At 48.3% G+C, this 19,241-nt stretch overlaps 1 protein-coding gene across 2 annotated transcripts in view; it reads right to left on the bottom strand.

Annotated features, from left to right (window-relative positions):
* STARD3NL (STARD3 N-terminal like) overlaps positions 1 to 19,241 on the bottom strand; it is a 55,474-nt gene that overhangs the window by 10,020 nt on the left and 26,213 nt on the right. For both annotated transcript variants that reach the window (XM_069084380.1, XM_069084381.1), the window contains exons 2-4: positions 17,116 to 17,401; positions 5,110 to 5,187; positions 605 to 682 (exon numbers count right to left, since the gene is read on the bottom strand). In XM_069084380.1, the coding sequence (XP_068940481.1) occupies positions 605 to 682; positions 5,110 to 5,187; positions 17,116 to 17,340 (381 nt within the window). In that variant the 5' untranslated portion in view covers positions 17,341 to 17,401. The remainder of the gene's footprint in view (positions 1 to 604; positions 683 to 5,109; positions 5,188 to 17,115; positions 17,402 to 19,241) is intronic.

Below are 19,241 nucleotides of genomic sequence, written 5' to 3'. Positions count from 1 at the left end.
AGGCCCAGAGCCAGGCACTCTGCTTTACACAGACGATCTCACCCAAGTGCAGAAAAGCCCAGGGCATCTCGTTATGGACCAGGAAACTGAGGTCCGGAGTGGCTACCTGCCCAAAGGCCCAGAGCCCACTTGTCTTCCCTTTCACGTAGAGCAGCTGCCCCAGAGTGGGAGGCCGACCAAAGCCATGCCTCCTCTCCTTGCTTCTCGCCTCTCCCACCTCTAGACTTAGGCTTATTGGCTGAAGTGGGAGTAGTTCTAAGCCCAGGGTCCTAAGGTCCCATCAGGTACACGCAGCATGAGGTGGGGGAGTGGGTGTCCCTTGTTAGTGACCTCTTTGGCCTCGTGATCCACAGGACAAACCCAGTTATTTTCTCATTAGCAGGTGAAGGAAGCCCCTCGAGAGCTAAACCAAGCCCAAGTGTACTGGAGTGCCCACAAATGGGACTGGGCAGCCCATTAATGACAGTGTTCTTTCGCAAGGTAAACTGGGCCTCTGTCACTCCAAGTCAGGGGAGACCCCAAGGTGTGAAGGGGGATTCTGGGGGTCTCGGCGCCCAGCTAGGCTCACCCATCACTGTCAGCATGGGGGTGGAGGGATACTCACCGCTACCGCCCACCAGTGGCGCAGCCTGCACACAGCATATGCGAGGATTAACACTTTAAACCGAAAAACGGCCAGGAGCTGTTCCAAAAAAGAGGGAAGAAGAAACTTCCTCATTTTAAGAGTCAAAAACAAGGACCTATGACTTAGATTCAAAAGTCACTAATCAGGACCACGGTTCCTGACTTTAGAGTGAAGAGGAATCTTAGAGAGCATCTGGGCCAATCCCTTCCTCTTCCTAATGAGGAAACCAAGGCAGTGAGGGGTGGGGTGACTTGTGCCTGGTCACACAGACAGTGAGAGTCTCCCTGACTTCCCGGTCAGCACCTGGCTAGCCTGCCTGTCATGCAGAGTGGGACTAGGCCCAACGTGTGAAGGGTCAGAAGAGACCAAAGGACTGGGCCAAAAAGAGAGAGAGGCCAGCGCTACAGAACAGGCCTGGGAGAAAGGCAAGGTCCAGGCCTGTGGGAGGGCGCAGATGCCATGCAGGAAAAAACCAACCCCCAGGGCTGCCAAGGCACTTCTCACAGACCTGCTCAGCCTTGAAGGCCACACGGGATTCAAACACCCTTTGTCTGTGGACTCCACACACGGCAGCGGTCTTTTCTTAGAACATGAGAGGAGAATATCTTTGGAATGTTCCTTTCTCATTTCATGTGCAAACACAAACTTCTGGAATGCATATAGGAAGGAATGGGGTTAGGCCAGGGGCCTACGTCCTCACCATGGTGCAACGTCTACTTCTCCCAAGAAATGAGTGAACAGGATGGGGAGGAAGGAAAGAAATGCCAAGGACAGTCATCAACAAGAAATCCAGGGCCCTCCTGGCCCTGGCTCAGGCACAGGAAGCCCCACAGCTGACCCTCCTCAGGGGCCAGGCAGAGAGGCAAGCACCTTCATCTAGTCTCTGACTATGCGCTGACCTTGAGATATCAATTCCAGAAAGCCGCACACTTATGTGAGCTGCACCAGAGTCTGTCTCCCTGATCTAGTTTCTCTAATTTGCAATAGGAGTAATTTTAGTTGTATTCAATATTTATGAAGAATTATGGCGCAGCAAGATGGATAGAGCAGCCAGGCCTCAAGTCATGAAGACTCATCTTCCCAAGTTCAAATCTGGCCTCAGACACTAGCTATGTGACCCTGGTCAAGTCACTTAATTCTGGTTGCCTCATTTACCTCATATATAAAATGAAGAGAAGGAATTGGCAAACCAGTCTAGTATCTCTGCCAAGAAAACCCCAAACAGGGTTACCCCAATGCTGGACGTGACTGAAACAAATGAAGAACAAATATTTATGAATCAGGGATTTCCCTCCCTTCACCTTAATGGAAATGCCCATGGATAGAAAATATGGTATTCTATACTGAAGAGAAGAAACAGACCTCCAGGTTTTACTTTTCCTCAAGCAGGAATTCAAGCTACAGTACACAGATGGAAAATGGGTTCATATTTTTATTTCTGTAGACTCACAAAACAGAGCTGAAAAGGACTTTAGACAGTGCTAGGCCAGGGGTGGCGAACCTGCAGCCTCACGGCCATATGTGGCTCTCTAGGTCCTCAAGTATGGCCCTTTGATAGTTCAATGAAGCTTGGATTCAGTCAAAGGGTCACACTTGAGGACCTAGAGGGCCATATGTGGCCTTGAGGCTACAGGCTCCCACCCCTGGCCTAAGCCAAGTCTCTTTTATAGATGAGAAAACAGGCCCAGAGAAGGAAATGAATCTGTATAAATCACAGTGAATATACTGAATTCACACACACACACACACACACACACACACACACACACACAAGTATTTTGAGGTTCACATGTGATACTACTTTTGTACATCTGTTTACACAGCAGAGACAGAAACACTGAAGACCTGAGCTTCCTAAAATAGTTTCTGAACTCTTCCTCTGCGATCTGGACTTGGGTTTTGGTTTTTGCTGTTGTGCACATCAGGCCCAGGGGCGTATTTAGGTCTGAGGGTCCTGGTTTGAAAATAACTTATGTTTACACACTCACTGTCACTGAACCCTCTCAAGAAATAGACGTTTCTGTTAGACTGAGTAAAGGACGAGCTTGGGAAGGGCTTTACCATGGCAGGAAGCCACGTTCTCCTCTGCCTCTGGTCACTGGGAGGGAAGGCTTGGGGGGCCAATTTGCTTTGAGCCTGTCCCTCGATCTCTTCTGACCTCTCCATCTCACCAGAGCTAATGGCATCTGAGGAACACCTGTAGCAGGCTAAAGCAGGGCGAAGGTGCCCAAGCCATTGCATGGGGGTTGCTGGAGTGCCACCCTCCCACTCCTCACAAGCACTGGCCTCTGGGAACACCCCCTGTCTCCTGTTGCCCCCTGGGAGTGCCCACTAACCCATCCACTCTCATCTGCCTCATGACCTCTTTTTTTTTTTTTTTGCTTTTCTGAAGGGGGGGAGTCAGAGCAATTGTGGTTAAGTGACTTGCCCAAGGTCACACAGTAAATGTCAAGTGTCTGGGGCCAAACTTGAACTCAGGTCCTCCTGACTCCAAAGCCGACGGTCTATTCACTGCACTGCCTAGCCACCCCTCAATCTCTTTATAAAACGTTTCACTTCTAGGAATTGATTAACCCCTTTTCTTTTGCTTTTCCAGAATGTCTTTGCTCCTCCATCTCTGCCAAGGGAGGGCAAATAATGGTGCTTCGCGATTCTGCGATCTTGAGTTTGTCTGAAAGACGACAGCGTCTGTGCTGCCTTAGCAGCCAGAAGGCAGGCGCTCAAGTCTAGTCTCTAGAATGAGTGATCCTGGGCAGGGCAGTGACCTCTGTAAAGCAAGGGCCTTGGCACAAGAGTGCTAGCGCTGGCTCGGGCCCAGAGAACCGCATTTGGTCAGGCCCTCCTTCCCCAGCCGGTCTCTCGTCCTTCCATGCGCTTCAGACCACCTCTGGCCTGACCCCAAGATCCTGCCGCCTCTCCCTCAGACTGGCTCGCTCCCCCAAGTCTCCAGAACAGTCATGGCTTCATTCCTCTGCTGGCCACACTCCTGACCCTGCCAGCCTCTCTCCACCACGAGCCCTTGCCTTGTCTCAGCCCGCTAGAATGCCAGCTCCCTGCAGGCAAGGACGGCCCTTCTTTCTGTCTCTCTGTATTTCTATTCCTAGCACTTTACAAAGCACCAGCTCATGGTGCCTCTGCTCCTCTCCGCAGCCAGGACAAGCTGCCCGGAGTCTGGTACACGGTCTGTGGATGGCTCAGGTGCTTTAACCAAGCCTGCATGAAAGCATTCCTATTGGCGGCGCCATCAGCCATGGGGTGTTCCTCCTTGGGGTCACAGGACTTTAGAGCTCAGCTCGCCAACCCCCTCATCTTACAGAGGAAGGAATGGAGGCCCATGGAAGGGAAGGGCCTTGTCCAAGGTCACAGCTCCAGAGCAGGGCCAGTATGGAAACCAAAGTGTCCCAATTCTATAGTCTGTTCTTCCATCAGAGGGCACAGTAAGCACCAAACACAGCTGCTGAACTAAAGTTGCCCCTCCTTGTGATTTCTGTCTTCTTGTCATTTAATCAAGGGAAAAGCATGGACAATGAGGGTAGCTCGTGAGAAGAACAAGAAATACACAGCATGAGAGGGAGCGGCTGGGAATTCTAACTCCCCTTGCTCTCCCTAACCCAGGGGCAACACCGGAAACAAGAAAGGATGGTCAGAGAGACACTAGCTCCAAAGCCCTATCTTTGAAATCCACCAACAGTGAAAATGGCGTCCCCAAAGGGGTCCCAGACATGCATCTGTATGAGGTGCTCACTCCAGCCCAGAGAAGTCCCTACCACCCACGGTGCAAGAGGTTCCTGAAGCACCCCTTTCCTTCAAGGCACCGATACAAGATTTTCCCCCCACAAATAACCGCTTCTCTGCCTACACCTACACAGAGAGGAATGTTATTCACTCTCCAGGTGCTCAGAGGGATCCAGCCAACAGAGAAAACAGTGGCTGTGCCAGCCTTCAAGCCAGCAGAACGCCTCTCCCTGCAGGGCCCTGCTAACTCATGCCTAGATATCAGACACTGATATGGGACAGCTGGGTGGTGCCATGCAGAGAGGGCCAGGCCTAGAGTCAGGAAGACCTGAGTTCTAATCCAGGAATGGATCCTGACTAGCTGTGGGACCCTGGGCAAGCCATTTCTCTTCTATCTGCCTCAATTTGCTCACCTATCATAAAGGGCTGTGAGGCTGAAACGAGACAATATGTGCATGGTGCCCGGCCAATAACAAGTACCACACCCATGCTTATTCCCCTAAAAAGACACCGCTGGACTGATCTCCAGCTACACGTTCCCTCCCCGGGCTTTCTAGCTGATTTAAGGGAGGAGCAGTAACTGGCCCAAAGACTGCCCCCCGGTGCGCAGAGCAGAGCATGGGAGCTGGGGGGCAGCACGCAGGGCCCAAGGGCGAAGGGCAGGAAGGAACAGCGGCCTGGGAGTGTCGGAGAGGAAAGAGAGGAGCAGCACTGGGTGACAGGCCAGGCCTGGCCGGGGAAATACTCACAAATATGTCGAAGTAAGAAGAGTAGTAGTCATACTGCACCACTTCCTTCTCCAGAGTGGTCTCGATGCCCCCATTCACCTGGGAGGGAAGATGAAAACATGACAGAGACGGGCCCAAGTTAGGACCACAAATCAAAGTGAATGCCCCAAAGGCACATCCCTGTCCACCCTCCTCAGACCATGGAAATCTTGGAACACGGCCGGCCAAAAAAAGCGCGAGCAGAGCAGTGTTTCCATCTGATTCCAGGATCCCCTGCCTCCTGGCTGAGTGGGCCTCAATTTACTTAGCTATTAACGGGGCACAGGAATGATTGTACTGGGGAAGCCTGACTAAGGACCCTTCTGCCTCTAAATCTGTGACATGTGGAAAATTATCCCCTTTAACTTAATTTAAATATTCAGTCAATCCATTCATAGAACACCACGAGACATCAAGCCGGAAGGGACGTTCAAGCCCACCCAGCTCAGCCTCCTAGCTTTTATGCCAGAAAACAGCAGCTTCCCAGAGGTCACTCAGGGCCAGAGGCAGGAGATGAGTCAGTCAAAAGGAACTCTTCTCTGGCCTCATGCAAGAAGGCTACACTAAGTGTGGCTGACCAGTGGAGGTCTTGCTCTCACTGACTGTTAGGGTGTTAATGTATTTCTGCAAGAAGGAAGCCTGCAATAACAAGGAACAATCACAAGGAGAGAACAGTTTGTGATTTCCAAAGGATTTTCTTCACGTAGGTGAAAAAAATATCATTTTAAAAATTATTCCATATTTAAAATTATGAGCCAAACTAGAACCCTCCCTCCACTGCAGGCCTAGTCTGTGAGCTGGCGCTCTCCCTGGACCCGCAGCGGCTTCCCCATCGTCCAAGCTCTGGCCTGACTGCGTCCCCACCCAGCCCTGTGCTAGCGGCTGTGCTGCAGACCGGGGACAGGCTGCTTTCTCTCCTGCTCCCAGCTGACATTCTCCCACTCACAGCTTTCCCCAAACAGGCAAGAGATGAAAGAATATTTTCAAAACAGCAAATGCCAACATGGGTTACCAAGACACACTAGACTGACCTCTGCCCCCCTGCAGACAGGGGAATAGCCTGGCCAAGCTGGGGAATGTGATGGGTGTGGTCTGCCTGGATTTCTCAAAGGCATCTGCTCAAGCCTCCCACCACACTGTTAAGGATATCATGGAGCCCTCGGCATGGCACACTCCCATAGCCCCAGCTACCAGCAGGCTCAGGTCAGGGAATCACTTAATCTCAAAGAGTCTGAGGCTACAGTAGGTTCTGCCTACTGTATGTCACCACTAAATCCACCTTCAATATGGTGCACCCTCAGGAATAAGGGGTAAGTCACTAGGTTGCCTAAGGAGGCATGGACCATCTGGGGCTAGAAACAGGTTAATGGCCCCATGCCTTGTGGGATCAGTTCCTGAGTCTGGACAAGGCAGGGTGACCCAGTCTCTAAAGAAAAAAAAAGAAAAAATATGGAGATTGGGATGGAGTTAGGGAGGCTCTCAATTTGTGGAACTGATGTGCTGTCGGATCTGGCCCTTAGAGAGCATATGGTGAAGCCCTTTCATGTCACAGATGAGGTGACTGAAGTCTAGGGTCATCCCAGAGGAACAAAGCAGCAGAGTAAGAACTGGAAAGCAGCCTCCAGATTCCCAAACTGTGGTTCCCCCCGTGCTTTCAGAGGCCCCTGGGCCAGGCCCTTCCCATTTCACAGCAGAGGAAACTGAGGCGCTGCAAGGTTAAGTCTAAGGCCTGGTCTGAACCCAGGGTTTCCTGACTGAGCCCAGAACTCTGCCTTCACTTTCATTTAAAAAGAAATGGGGGAGAAAAAATACAAAAACCCAACAAGCAGACCTTCAGTGCGCCACTTTCTTAGAGCTTCCTCAACTCTAGTCCGAGGAACCACAAACGGCAATTCATTCTCCAACCATCTGAACAAAGAACATTTTTAGCATCCCAAGATACGGTGAGATTTCCATTAAACCCCCTGCGATGTCCTGGGAGCTTTCTGGAGCCTGTGGCTGTGAGGCAGGTCTCTATCAAAGCATGGAGTCTTTGACTCTCCTGAGTCAAGATGAACATCAAAGCATTCCCGGGCCTTGAGGCGGCTGGTCACAAAGATGTTTACACATTCCATGCCCACTTACGGTCGAGAGACCACACACTTCAGGTGGCTCTAAAGGCCAGAAGAGTGGTCAGAAGCGGAAAGCAACAAGCAGCTGAGGAAAGAAAGCTCTCTACTTTATCTGGAAAAACTGATTAGTAGGAGAGGAAATGTGACGGCCAAAAAAGATCTTAGAGTTCCTTTTTTCAACACGTTAGCTAATACTTTGTGGATCTTACCTACAAAAATGGTTATTTTATATCGGCGCGTGTCTGTTATTTTCTCCTGCAAAGAGCATTCTGGTCCTCATCTGCTTACCAGCAGGGCTGGCGGCTCTGTGGTTGAGTCCAAGTTTAACAGAACAAGTTCTTTTATGAAGGGGATTTGTGCTGTGAAGTTTGGAGTCAGTCAAAGGGCCAATCTTGAGGACCTGGAGGGCCTTGAGGCCACACGTTTCCCACCTCTGTCTTAGGATGTTCATCCACTGAGTCTTGAGACCCCCAGAATGTTAATGGAGCCAGGCCAAGGGAAGGAAGATGTCACAGGAATGGCATTATCCTCTGCCCTAGGGAATGAAGGCACAGATGGCTTGGTTAAGCCAGCGGCCTCTATGACAGAGCTGGGCCAGGGCCCTGTGCTAGGATCATGACCTGAAGCAAACAAGCATGACACGAGTTCAAAGGCCGCAATCACACAAGGACACATAAAGGCAGAGCTGGCCCGAGGGGTGACCTGAGGTTCAGACAAGCTAAACACCAGTGACTGAAGAACTCTCAGCTCCTGCACCTACTGCTCTCAGAGCAGACAGCACTTGGCCAGGCCTTCCTTTACGCTGCAGTGCCAGAAGCCAAAGAGGCCTGGGAGAGAAGCACAAACAAGCCATGCAAGCCAACCCTGACCCCGAGGGGCTCTGGGACGCTCTGCTTTGTGCTGACCGAAACAGAGGAATCATGACAGCAGCCACGCAGCCCACAGAGCCAGACGGTCCCTGACCAAGCCCACGGCTACCGCTGCATCTATCTAATACAGAGTTCTCGACAATGAACAAGCAGCCGAGAAAATGCCTCTGGGGGGGGGGGGGGGGGTGTCTCTTCTGAAGGGGTGAACCTGGCACCATCGTTTGCAGGGGGCCCACCCAGCCTTGTCCTACACGCCATTCCCATATTTCCAAATAGCAAAAATGAAGAGTCAGCCTCAAAATTGGAAGACTCAGGTTCAGCTCTGTCTGGCATGTCTGGCTGCAGGACCCTGGGCAAGTCACTCTACATTCCGTGTACATCAGAAGAGCAGGTGTCCTCACAGAGGGGCTCCCGATACTGATGGAATCACAACCTCGGTCCCTTTCCCACCCCAGTCCTAAATCATGCCTCTCATCTTCATTCCCTCAGCAGATCTTATTCCAAATCACCCCATTCCTGCCTGAAGGACTAACCTTCCTCTTTTCCCTCATAGCCTCTCTGACACTGCCCTCCAATACATCCCGTCTCCAACCCGCTCCCTGGATGCTGCTCTCTCCTCTCCATCCTCAGGCAGGCCCTCAGTGGTGCACAGCTGGACTGCTAGAAGAACATCCTGGCCTCTCCCAGTGTGGAGAGGCTGGTGCACGGGGATCTCAGCCTCTGGACTCCCAGTCTGCACACCAGCTCTGCCACAAACCCACCGGGCAGCCTTGAACCTCTCTGGGCCTGCTTCTTCATCTGCCAATAGAAGGGCCTGGACCAGATGACCCTTACAGTCCCTCGGCTACCAGGCCGTCCTGGTCAAACTGTGTTCTTCTACTCAAGCACCTATTGGGGGGGGGGGGGGTCAGCTCAGCTGTTTCTGACCCGCCCACATGGGGTTTTCTTGGCAAAGATACTGAGCGGTCTGCCTTTTTGTTCCCCCTCTCATCTTACAGATGAGGAAACTGAGACAAACAGGGTTAGATGACTTGCCCAGGGTCACCCAGCCAGTAAGTGTCTGAGGCCAAATTTGAACTCAGGAAGACGAGTCTCCCTGACTCCAAGCCCAGTGCTCTGTGCACTATGGCGCCCTCTAGTGGCCCTCAAGCACCTGTGCCAACTCCCTATTCTCCACTGCACTAAAGCTCCACTTTGCAAGGTCCTACAATCGGATCTCACTGCACTTTTCCAACCTACTTTGTGACTTGGAAGATGCATAAAAGACCCATCTTCTCTCAGTCTGGGCTTTCCCCCATCCCTCCTCTGCCCTCCTTCCTCCACTGCCCATTCCCACTGCTGTGGCTTTGCTCACACTGACCCCTCTGCCTGGAGAGTGCCCTTCCCTCCCCTGCTTCTACCTCCACTCCACCTTCAAGGTCCCAAAGCCCCACCAAGTCTTGTCTTTGACTCTGCCAACAATCTCCCGCTTTTCCTGAAATCCTCCCGCCACATTCCACTGCTTTGGCCATACTCTCAGTCTTCCAGAAGATCAGGCCACACTCTCATTCTACCTCAAGCCTCAAAGCACCTTTCGTGATGTGGAGACATTCAGTTAGGGTTTTCACTGGTGTGTTAATTGGTCCGCCACAAGGGCCACCAATGGGAGAGGTGGGGACAGCTGTTCATTGCTCTCCGAACGCAGTCACCGTTTTTCCAGCTGAACCCTCTACCTGAAATGCTCCAGATGCCAAAATAAAACCAATGTACAGTCGATGTACAAATCTGAATGCCCAACAGCCTATTCAATGTTAAGCTGAATAATAAGTCAATTGGATGAACATCATATCATAGCAACAGAGGAAGACAATGGAAACGCTTCTCTCCAGTAAATGCAGGACACACATCCAAATTTCGGATTCACACAAAGCAGAAATCAGTTTGGAAAGACGGAGTGACCACACTGTTGGGCAGAGCAGATCATCTCTGAGGCTCCATGCTCAAGAGTGGTCTTGCAGTGAGACTGAACTGGGCCGGGCTGCCGATGAGCACAGTGTCCACCAGGCCTCAGGCACCTCTGCTTCAGCAGACAAGAGCTCTGGGACTGGAGGCAGAGGCAGACTGGGCTCAAAGCCTCTGCCGACACTGTCACCTGAGATGTCACAGCCTCCCTGCGCTTGGGCTTCCAGACAGAGCCCTTTGCACTTTGAGAGATTATCCTAACATGCTAAATGAAATATTATTTCAATATTATACAAAATTTATTTCCATTACTATAGCATCAATATGAACACAGTCATTTCAATACAAGTTACCTAATGTTTAATCCTCTTCAGCCCAATATGGCCCAGAGCCTGATCTCTAGCATCTAAGGGTCTGAGAGACAGAGAGAGAGAGAGAGAGAGAGACAGACAGAGACAGAGACAGAAACATAAAGAGACAGAGACAGAAAGAGAGAGACAGAAAGAGATCAACATGAGGTCCAAGCAAAATGATCCAAGCAGTCTGAAGAAACTGATGGAAGCTAGCAAGGGTGAGGAGGTGAAAGTAGGCTTTGAGGGAGCCTTGGCTCCTATGTTCCCTTCCATGCCTACTGGCGCCCAATGTGAAAAAGTGAGACATCTGGGTTGTCAACACCTTGCACTCTCCCTATCTACACTAATAACCAGCTCTGAAAACGCGCAGATTCCTACAGACGACTTTGTGGGCTGTTAAGAACCAGCTTTCTTTGACAATACTCATCGTTTGAATGGGACAGTGTTACAAAGAGAGAGGTTTTAAAGATAAGAAAATGAAACTAGAAGCTGACCTAGGTTAGAAATAAATGAAATTCTAAGAAACTTACTCAAACTCCAGCTACTGCCCTCTAAGGCTGAAGTTACTGATGCTGAAAAGTCACTGATTTCAAACTGAGGTCAGCAGTTCTTTTCAGGATGTTCAGCTTTGTTCTTCAAAAACCAAACTAGTCCAATTAAAACTGACCTCCCTGCTCTGTGCATTATCTGTTGCATTTGCTAATAATCATTTCCTGAAAATGAATACACTGCCATTAATTACAGGAAGTCCAGTCTTTGCCTAAGAAGAAATCCTTCCTAAGGCAGGAAGAAATAAATGCTCCAAATGAGAGAGCGACCCCAGCACTCAGTAGAGCTAAAGGAGATCTCAGAAGCTCAGGGGCCTTTGGGCCAGACCACAGGGGGCCGGCGGGAGGGGCGGGGGTGGGGGGGTAGGATAATGGTGGTGGAGAGGCAAGAGGAAAGGACACAGAGAGAGCTGGAGTAAGGGAGAAGACAAAGAAGCAGGAAAAGGTGTGTGAAGCATCATGTGTGCAAACACCTTGGAGCGTTATAAACAGCCATTGCTTCTGTTTGTGTTTCAGGGTAATCAGTCCCAATTAAGAGATGTGTTCCTCTAAAGAAATCTAAGAACCACAGCTGGAAATAGTCGAGAACATCTGGGTGAGGGAAAAACAAATGACCTTGTAGCAGAATCACAGCAACAGCCATTGGTCAAGCTCCTATCCCAAACATAAAGCCTGAAGAATGCAGCAGATAAGGAACTGAATGAGCATTTATTAAGCACCAGCTCTGGGGGCCTGGCCCTCAAGGAGCTCACGATCTAACAGGGAGACAATAAACAAGCTGCAAACAGCAAAAGCAGGTGGGAGAAGTGATCAGGGCTGGAGGCTTCCAGGAGAAGGAGGGATTTTATTCGGGACTCCAAGGAAGCTGGGGAAGCTCAGAGGCAAGGGTGAGGAGGGAGAGTGTTCCAGGTAGGAGGGGCAGCCAGAGAAAAGGTCCAGAACCTAGAGATGGAATGTCTTGTCTGTGGAACAGTCAGGAGTCCAGAGTCACTGGGTCAGAGAGCAGAGTAAGGTGTAAGAGGCCTGGAAAGGCAGAAGGGGATGGGTCATGAAGGGCTCTGAAGGCCACACAGAGCACTTTGTATTTGATCCTGGAGTCGACAGGGAGCCAGCAGAGTTTACTGAGCAGAGAAGCAACATGATCAGACCTGTACCTTAGGAAAATCACTCCGGTAGCTGAATGAAGGATGGCTTGGAGTGGAGAGAGACTGAGGCAGGCAGACCCCTGTCCCTAGCAGCTATTGTAATAGTCCAGAGTTGGGATCAAAGAACAGATAACAAACCATGGAAAGAGGAGAAATTTTGGGCTATGGTGAGTTCTAACTCTTCTGGCATCTGCTAGAGTTTTCTCTCTGCCCAAAGCAGAGCAGCAGGCAAATTCTTGACCTGTCTTGATGATTCTGTCTTTTGAAATTTGTGAAAGAAGAAACAAGGGGCATGGTAGCTCTGGACCCAACTCCAATCACTAAGAGGAACTGTCTGCTGACTCAGAAATGACTGGGGGCGAGTGGCCACTCCTTCGTGGGCTTCTCACGGAGGAGGGGAAACTGGGTAACATGCTCTGCGTGCTCAACTTAGGGAAGTCAGACTTCTGGAGGTGATACAGTCATTCTTTCCAGTGGAATTTCATTCCTGCGTTAAGAAGTTCTGGATTATTTTTTTATTTCTGGTCTTTGGGTTTTTCCATCTTGCCATTTCTTCTCGGAGACCCTTAAGTCACCTCCATGCATCTCTCTTCAAGATAAGTAGGGCCTACTCTGAAGGACTTATGATGAAAACTGCTATCCATCCCCAGAGATGGTGTCTGATACATAGATTGAAGCAGACTTTTTTTACTTCCTTTATTTTTCTTGAGTGTTTTTTGACGGTTTTCTTTCACAACATGACTATTATGGAAATATTCTATATGACGGCACATGTACAGCCTATATCAAATTGCTTGCCTTCTCAATGAGGGAAGGTGAGGAGGGAGGAAGGAAGAGAATTTGGAACTCAAAGTTTTGAAAACAAATGTTAAAAATTGTTTTTACATGTAACTGGGGAAAAATAAAATAGTAAATCAAATTTTTAAAAAAATAGTAAGTCCTGCTTGGATGTGGGGCAGATTTTCTTCCTGTGTTACAGCTTTCTGCTTCTCCTCTGCTGGTAGCACAGGAAGTCGGTGAAGGATGCCAAGGGAGCTCAGCACAAGCGTCTGGCCATTCATCGCTTCTGGGGGATTTTTCTTAAAACCTTCTTTTGGATTCTGGGTGTTCTAGACCATGGGAATTTATATCTGGTGCCTAATTTCTGTTTTAGAGAAGCCTGAAAGGTCAGGGAGATCAGAGAAAACAAAAATCTGCTATCTTCAGGCGGGCAGATTTCAAAAGGTTCAGGGAAAGGTGAGGTTGGATTAAATGGCCTAAAACCCTGTAAACAAAATAAGCCCAAGAAGGAAGGAAGGAACATTGTCAAGAATGAAGGTGAGAAGGCACAAGCAGATCGGATTTTGATGAGGGAAGGGAGGGTCGCTAGGACTCTCCCACAGAACACATTAACCAATTCAACAAAATTCTAAACGATCACATGGAAGTAAGGACAGGAATCTGAGAATGAGTTTAAAAGAAAGAGTAGCACAGCGCTGGAGAGCAGTGTTGGGAGTGCTAAAAGGCGAAATGAACTGAGGCTGGAGCAGCCCTAAGAACAACTAAGAGGGGTTTGTGTATCTTGCCTTCTTTCCAAGCAGGTAGGCCTAGAGATGCGAGCTGGCCGCCTCCACGCAGTAGCTGGCGGAGGCAAAACCGTCCGCTTCTTCCTGACTCCTCCTAAAAGGAGAACTTTGCACTAGCAAAGAGAACAAAATGTTCAGCTGCAATGGAAAGAAGTGAGGAGACAGCGGAGGGCACTGCCCTGCCCTCCAGGAGTCAGAGGCACCGAGGCTGAGGAGACCTGGCCACCAGGCGGCTCTCCCGGAAGCTACCCTGAAGCCTTCCCAGCTTCTCTGCTGCCTTTCGCGCTGGTCACCACTCCCTCTCCTCCCTGACGCTCTCCTGTCCCTAAACAATAACTCTCTCCTGGTTTTCCTCCTCCCTGGCTGAGTCAACTGCTCCTTCTCTACTGGATCCTTGTCTATAGCACGCCCCGATGAGCGTCCCCAGAGCCAACATGGGCCTCCTTCTCCGTGCCTCCATACTCGATCTCCCTTGCCGACCTCCTCAACTCCAGTGGGTTTAACCATCATCTCTATGCAGATGACTCCCTTTCCAACCCATCACCAAGTGCGTAATGGACATGTCAAAGTGGATGTCCTAGAAATATCTCAGACTCGACATGTGCCAAGCTGACGTCACTGTCTTACCCCCAAGCCCTCCTGTTCCAAACTTGCTTATTTCTGCCAAGGGCCCCACGATCCTCCCAGGTCCCAGTCATCACTCAGTCCCCTCTCTCATTTCATATCTACCTTCACAATATCTTGAGTACCCTTTTATTGCTTTAAATTAACTGTTTCCACAAGCTTTCTCCTCCTCCCTTCCCTCCACCGCCCCCAAGAAGGCCTGCTGTCTGCTCAAGGCTCTACATGTACATTCTTATTACACTTGTTTTCCCATTAGTCATGCCGTAAAGAAGAATCAGAACCAATGGGAAAAACCACGAGAAAGAAGAAACAAAACAAAAAGGGAGAAAAAAGCCTGCTTCCATCTGCACTCAGCCTCCATAGCTCTGGATGCGAACATATTATCATCTGACCCCGCCATGCCACTCACACGAGGCCTGCCTTGGGCCAGGGCCTCAGTGCGTCTTGACTAGCTTACTGCTGCAGTCCTACACCTGGTCTCTCTCCGTCAAGTCTCTCCCTGGCTGACACATTCCACATACTGCTCTCAAAAGAACTGTCATTAACAACAATAACATTTATTAACATCACACTTTCTACAAGCATGAGCTCACTGATTTTCATAACAATCTTGTGAGGGAGGCACTATTATGATGCCCATTTTACAGCTGAGGAAAATGAGGCAGATAGGGATGAAGGGGCTTGCTCAGGGTCATACAGCTAAGAAGTTATCTGAGGCTGGATTTGAACTCACGTCTGTGACCCAAGGCCCAGTGCTCTGGGTACTGTGTGGCCTTCTAGCTTTCCAGTACAAATCTTTAAACACAGACAGAGCCATGTAACTCCCCTATTCCACCAACTTCAGTGGCTTCTCAAGATAAAAATACAGTCTCTAGGATAAGATAGGAACTCCTGTGTTTGGCTTTCAAACCCCACCCCATCTGTTCTCAACCTCTCCAGCCCCAGAAGACATCGTTGCCCTTCTTCCACTCTTGGATCCACCAGCTGGACTCTGCTCTGCCCTCACACACAAGACCCCACTTCTCACCTCTGGGACCTTGCCCGGGCCAGCTCTGACCTTGTCTCTAATCACAGAGCCTCTCACTTCCTCAGGGGCCGTCTTGTACAGGAAGTCTTTCCCGATGCCCCTGTGAAGCCCTCCCTCCCAAACCAGTTTGGATGTAACCACATCATATGAACGCTGCATAGATCTGCATTTATTTACTTGAGGCTTAGGCTGCACATATTTGCAAATGTCTTTCTTGTCTTTCCCATGAGAATGAAGGCTTCCTGAATGTAGGGATCATTTCCTTCTTTATAGTTCTACCCTAGCACAGTGCCAGGCACAGAGACGGAACTTAATGAATGCTACTTGAATGATGGCCTGTTACCCCACTCCTGGTGATCTCTGACAGATCTTGAAGGATGTCTGCCTATGACAGCCCAGTGCCTTTGACTTCTACTAAGTGGAGAACATGTGAGCCTCAGGGAAGCACAAGCCAGCACAGCTTCCTCAAAACCCTAACACCTAGGACTAGTCTCATCTCCTCCTCTGACAATACTGCAGCCACACTCAATAGAGAGATTTTAGTAAAGCGTCTGTTATCATTCACATTATCTTGCTGAAAAGGCACACAGAGATGGGGTCAATGATAACAGTCGCCTAGATTTGGAACTCATCAAATGACTAGAGTCATTAATGAGTCCTCATCGATTTTTACATTATTAGGAGAGGGCTCTCAAACTCTGTCATTGGGTTCTAGGCTGATCTAACATTTATAATAACGACTTGGGTGTATAAGGATGCTTGCCTGATTTACAGACTGACCCAGCTGAGAGGGTTAGATAACACACTGAACACCAATCAAGATCCCAAAAGACCAAGAGTCTAGATGACGGTTTCTGAAAATTCTCAGGGCATGGACCACTTTGGGTGTCTGGTGAAACCTGCGGTTGTTTTAGAATCAGATTGTTTTTAAATGCATCAGGTAAAAGAGATGGGCTTTACAGAGGAAACCGATTATATTCAAATGCACTTACCAAACCTTTTTTTTTAATTTCCCAGACCCCAGTGCAATACCAATGAACCAAATCTAAGCTATTACTTAAAAAGGGATAAATGAATGGCTCTACACTCTGGCTCCAAAAATCACCTTCAGAAGTAGATACTGCTGTAACAGAACCTCTGGGAAAAGAACTGAGATTTAGTGGGCTCCAGTTCAGTCCGACTCACTCATCAGTGCGACATGGAGGCCAAAAGCTACTTTGTTCTCAGACAGCACGAAGGTGTTAGTATTGAGTTCCAACCCTCCCTCAGACCCTCACAAGCTGTGTTTCTCTAGGTAAAGCCCTAACCAGTCTTAGTCTACCTCCTCTTCAGTAAACTGGAGATAATCACACCACTTCCCTCCCAGGGCTGTCAGTCAGGATTAAATGAGACAATAATTGTAAAGCACTTTCCATAGTAATCTAGCTCTGGGCAATAAGACAATATGTCCAGGAAAAGGGAAGTAACAGCCACATTCTACTCAGTCCCAGTCAGACTAGATCTGAAATCATGGTGCCTCATTGCAGGACTGAGCTCTACCATGAGACAAGGGATGAAAAGACTGAGGAAGAGAAGGCTTAGGGCACAAACAAGAAGAGAAACATCATTAATTTGAATTTTAAAATATCAATAAAATATGGAGTCTTAAAAGTTCAAGCCACCGAGTATCTCATCAGCTCAGAAACATCATGCTTAGACTGACGCCCTATATGAACATGGACTAAATAAAACGGTCATTGAGGGACATGTGAAAGCACTTGGATTTTCAGAAACTGAAAGCTAAATTAATGAAGAGTAACACTCACATTTAACTCTATTATCCACAGCAGAGTAACAAACAAAAGGTCAAAGGTGACAAACAAACAGAAAGTCCTCCGGACATCAGAGATGCCTTTCTTCTCCCGCCCTTCATAGGACTCGATCCTGGCCATCAGCTGGCCGGGGTTGATGGAGTGGACATTGAGCAGAGAGGCATGGGAGCCCTGACTTCCGCTGAGGGCATTTTCCAGGTCATCTGGCAGAGGATTCATCCTGGTGATGGTTTAAAGAAACCTCTTCCCAGCTGCACCATCACTAGCATTCAGGAACAATCTTTAAAAGAATGGAAACACAAAGTTAGTTCGCTTGAAGCACTCTGTCAAACTGCCTTTCACTGCAGAGCTATTTCCAAAATCTGGTGACAGAAAACTTTGGGGAAGAAGGTCTACTAGCAAGACACAAAACGAAGGCCTCACTTGGAAATTAAAGGCCAGGCCAAAGGCTCAATACAATGGAAAACAAAAAGGAAAGAACTTCCGATTTCAATTTTCTAATTTACTTAAACATCATTATAAGTTGCCAAAAAAGAAACATGAATCTGTTATTAGAAAAAAAAAAAAAGAGAGAGGGAGACCATGAAGGCCATGAACAGCATCCCATAACTGTATGGGAACTAGGACATTTCCTGGTGTGAGAATTACATCTACTAATGACATGATGTGGGCCAGACACCCTGGTCCATACAACTTCTAAATATTTAACTTATGAACCAATTCAATTCAATCCATGGGGAAGAGGAAGGGAGGGAAAACATAATAATTTAAGTAGCTCTGACTTTTAAAGAGATCCCAAGTCCTTTCCAACTGCAACACTGAAAGATACTTTCTTGGTGACTTCAGGGGATTTGTGGGGGTCATTTGGCACTACGGATTTTACCTTACTTTGTACTCTAAGCTCCCATTAAGAAGCTCGTCCACCATAATCCTTGCTCCAGGGAAAGGTGGACTCTAAGCATTGGGCACAACCTACAGAGAAATGGCCTCACTTACTGCAGTGGACAATGCAGTGTCAGAAGAAACATTAAGCCAAGTCAAGAAAGAAAAGAAGGACAGGGACACTTACTAAGTGCTTGCTCTGTGGCAGACACTGTGCTAAGCATCGACAAAAAATGGTCTCATTTAGTCCTCCTAACAAGCCTGGGAAGCAGGTGCTGTTATCGTCCTTGTTTTACAATTAAAGAAACTGAGGTAGATTTGCCCAAGGTGACGCAGTAAGTGTTTGAGACTGTTTGAACTCAGGTCTTCCTGACTCTAGGCCCAGCCCTCTGTGTTGAATAGCACTGAAAACTTGGTTCCAGTATGTGATACTGAACAAATTCTTTAACCTCCCTGGGTCTGTTACCTCAACTGTACTGAACTCCTAACATTCTATAAGTTAAATTTCATGATACAATGTTGACTTTTTTGTGGTAACAAAGAACTAGAAATAAAGTAAGTTACTACTTTACTGGGGAGGAAATTGTAGCCCATGAACAGAATGACTGTTACTGTACTCTAAGAAATGACATATAGGAAGAATTCAGAGAATCTAGGAAGACATACTTGAACTGATACAGAATAAATTAATCAAAGTCCCTTCCCCCTAAAAAATAAACCTTATAACAATGCAAACTAAAAGAACAAAAGTAAATTGAATGCTATATAATTGTATGGTAACTGGGATCCCAAAGAAATCCTAAGGAAATACACTTCCCTCCCCTATTTGTGGAGATGTGAGGACAAAAAGCATGAAATTTTGGAGGTGCATGTTATCAGACAGGGTTGATTTAGTGGTGGGCTTTGTGGGATCACTTTTTTCTCCTCTTTCTTTTCTGTTCTCCGTTATGAGGCTGTTTTGCAGGATGGTTTGGCTGGGTGGAGATCAGAAATGAAGGTTATATAAAAACCTATCACACACATAAAGTCTAGGGGATCCTAGGCATAGATACCCTAGTAAAACAGTGTTTTTCCTCCCCCTACAGAAGCCTGGTTTCTCAGACAAGTAGAACTGTCCCATTAAAAGAACCAGTAGGATTTGTTCTGATTTACAAACAAGTCTTGACTTTACCACCTTATCTGCTGGCCCCCCACCAATGTCTGTATCAGGAAAGACTGACCAAACCTGGGAACAAAAA

The sequence above is a fragment of the Petaurus breviceps genome, unplaced genomic scaffold (genome assembly GCF_028583685.1).
Source record: "Petaurus breviceps papuanus isolate PSGF00001 unplaced genomic scaffold, PetGlider_PUasm1.0 174, whole genome shotgun sequence".
NCBI lineage: Eukaryota > Metazoa > Chordata > Mammalia > Diprotodontia > Petauridae > Petaurus > Petaurus breviceps.
The sequence above is the reverse complement of the archived record's forward strand: the minus strand, read 5'-3'. Positions and strand labels throughout refer to the sequence as shown.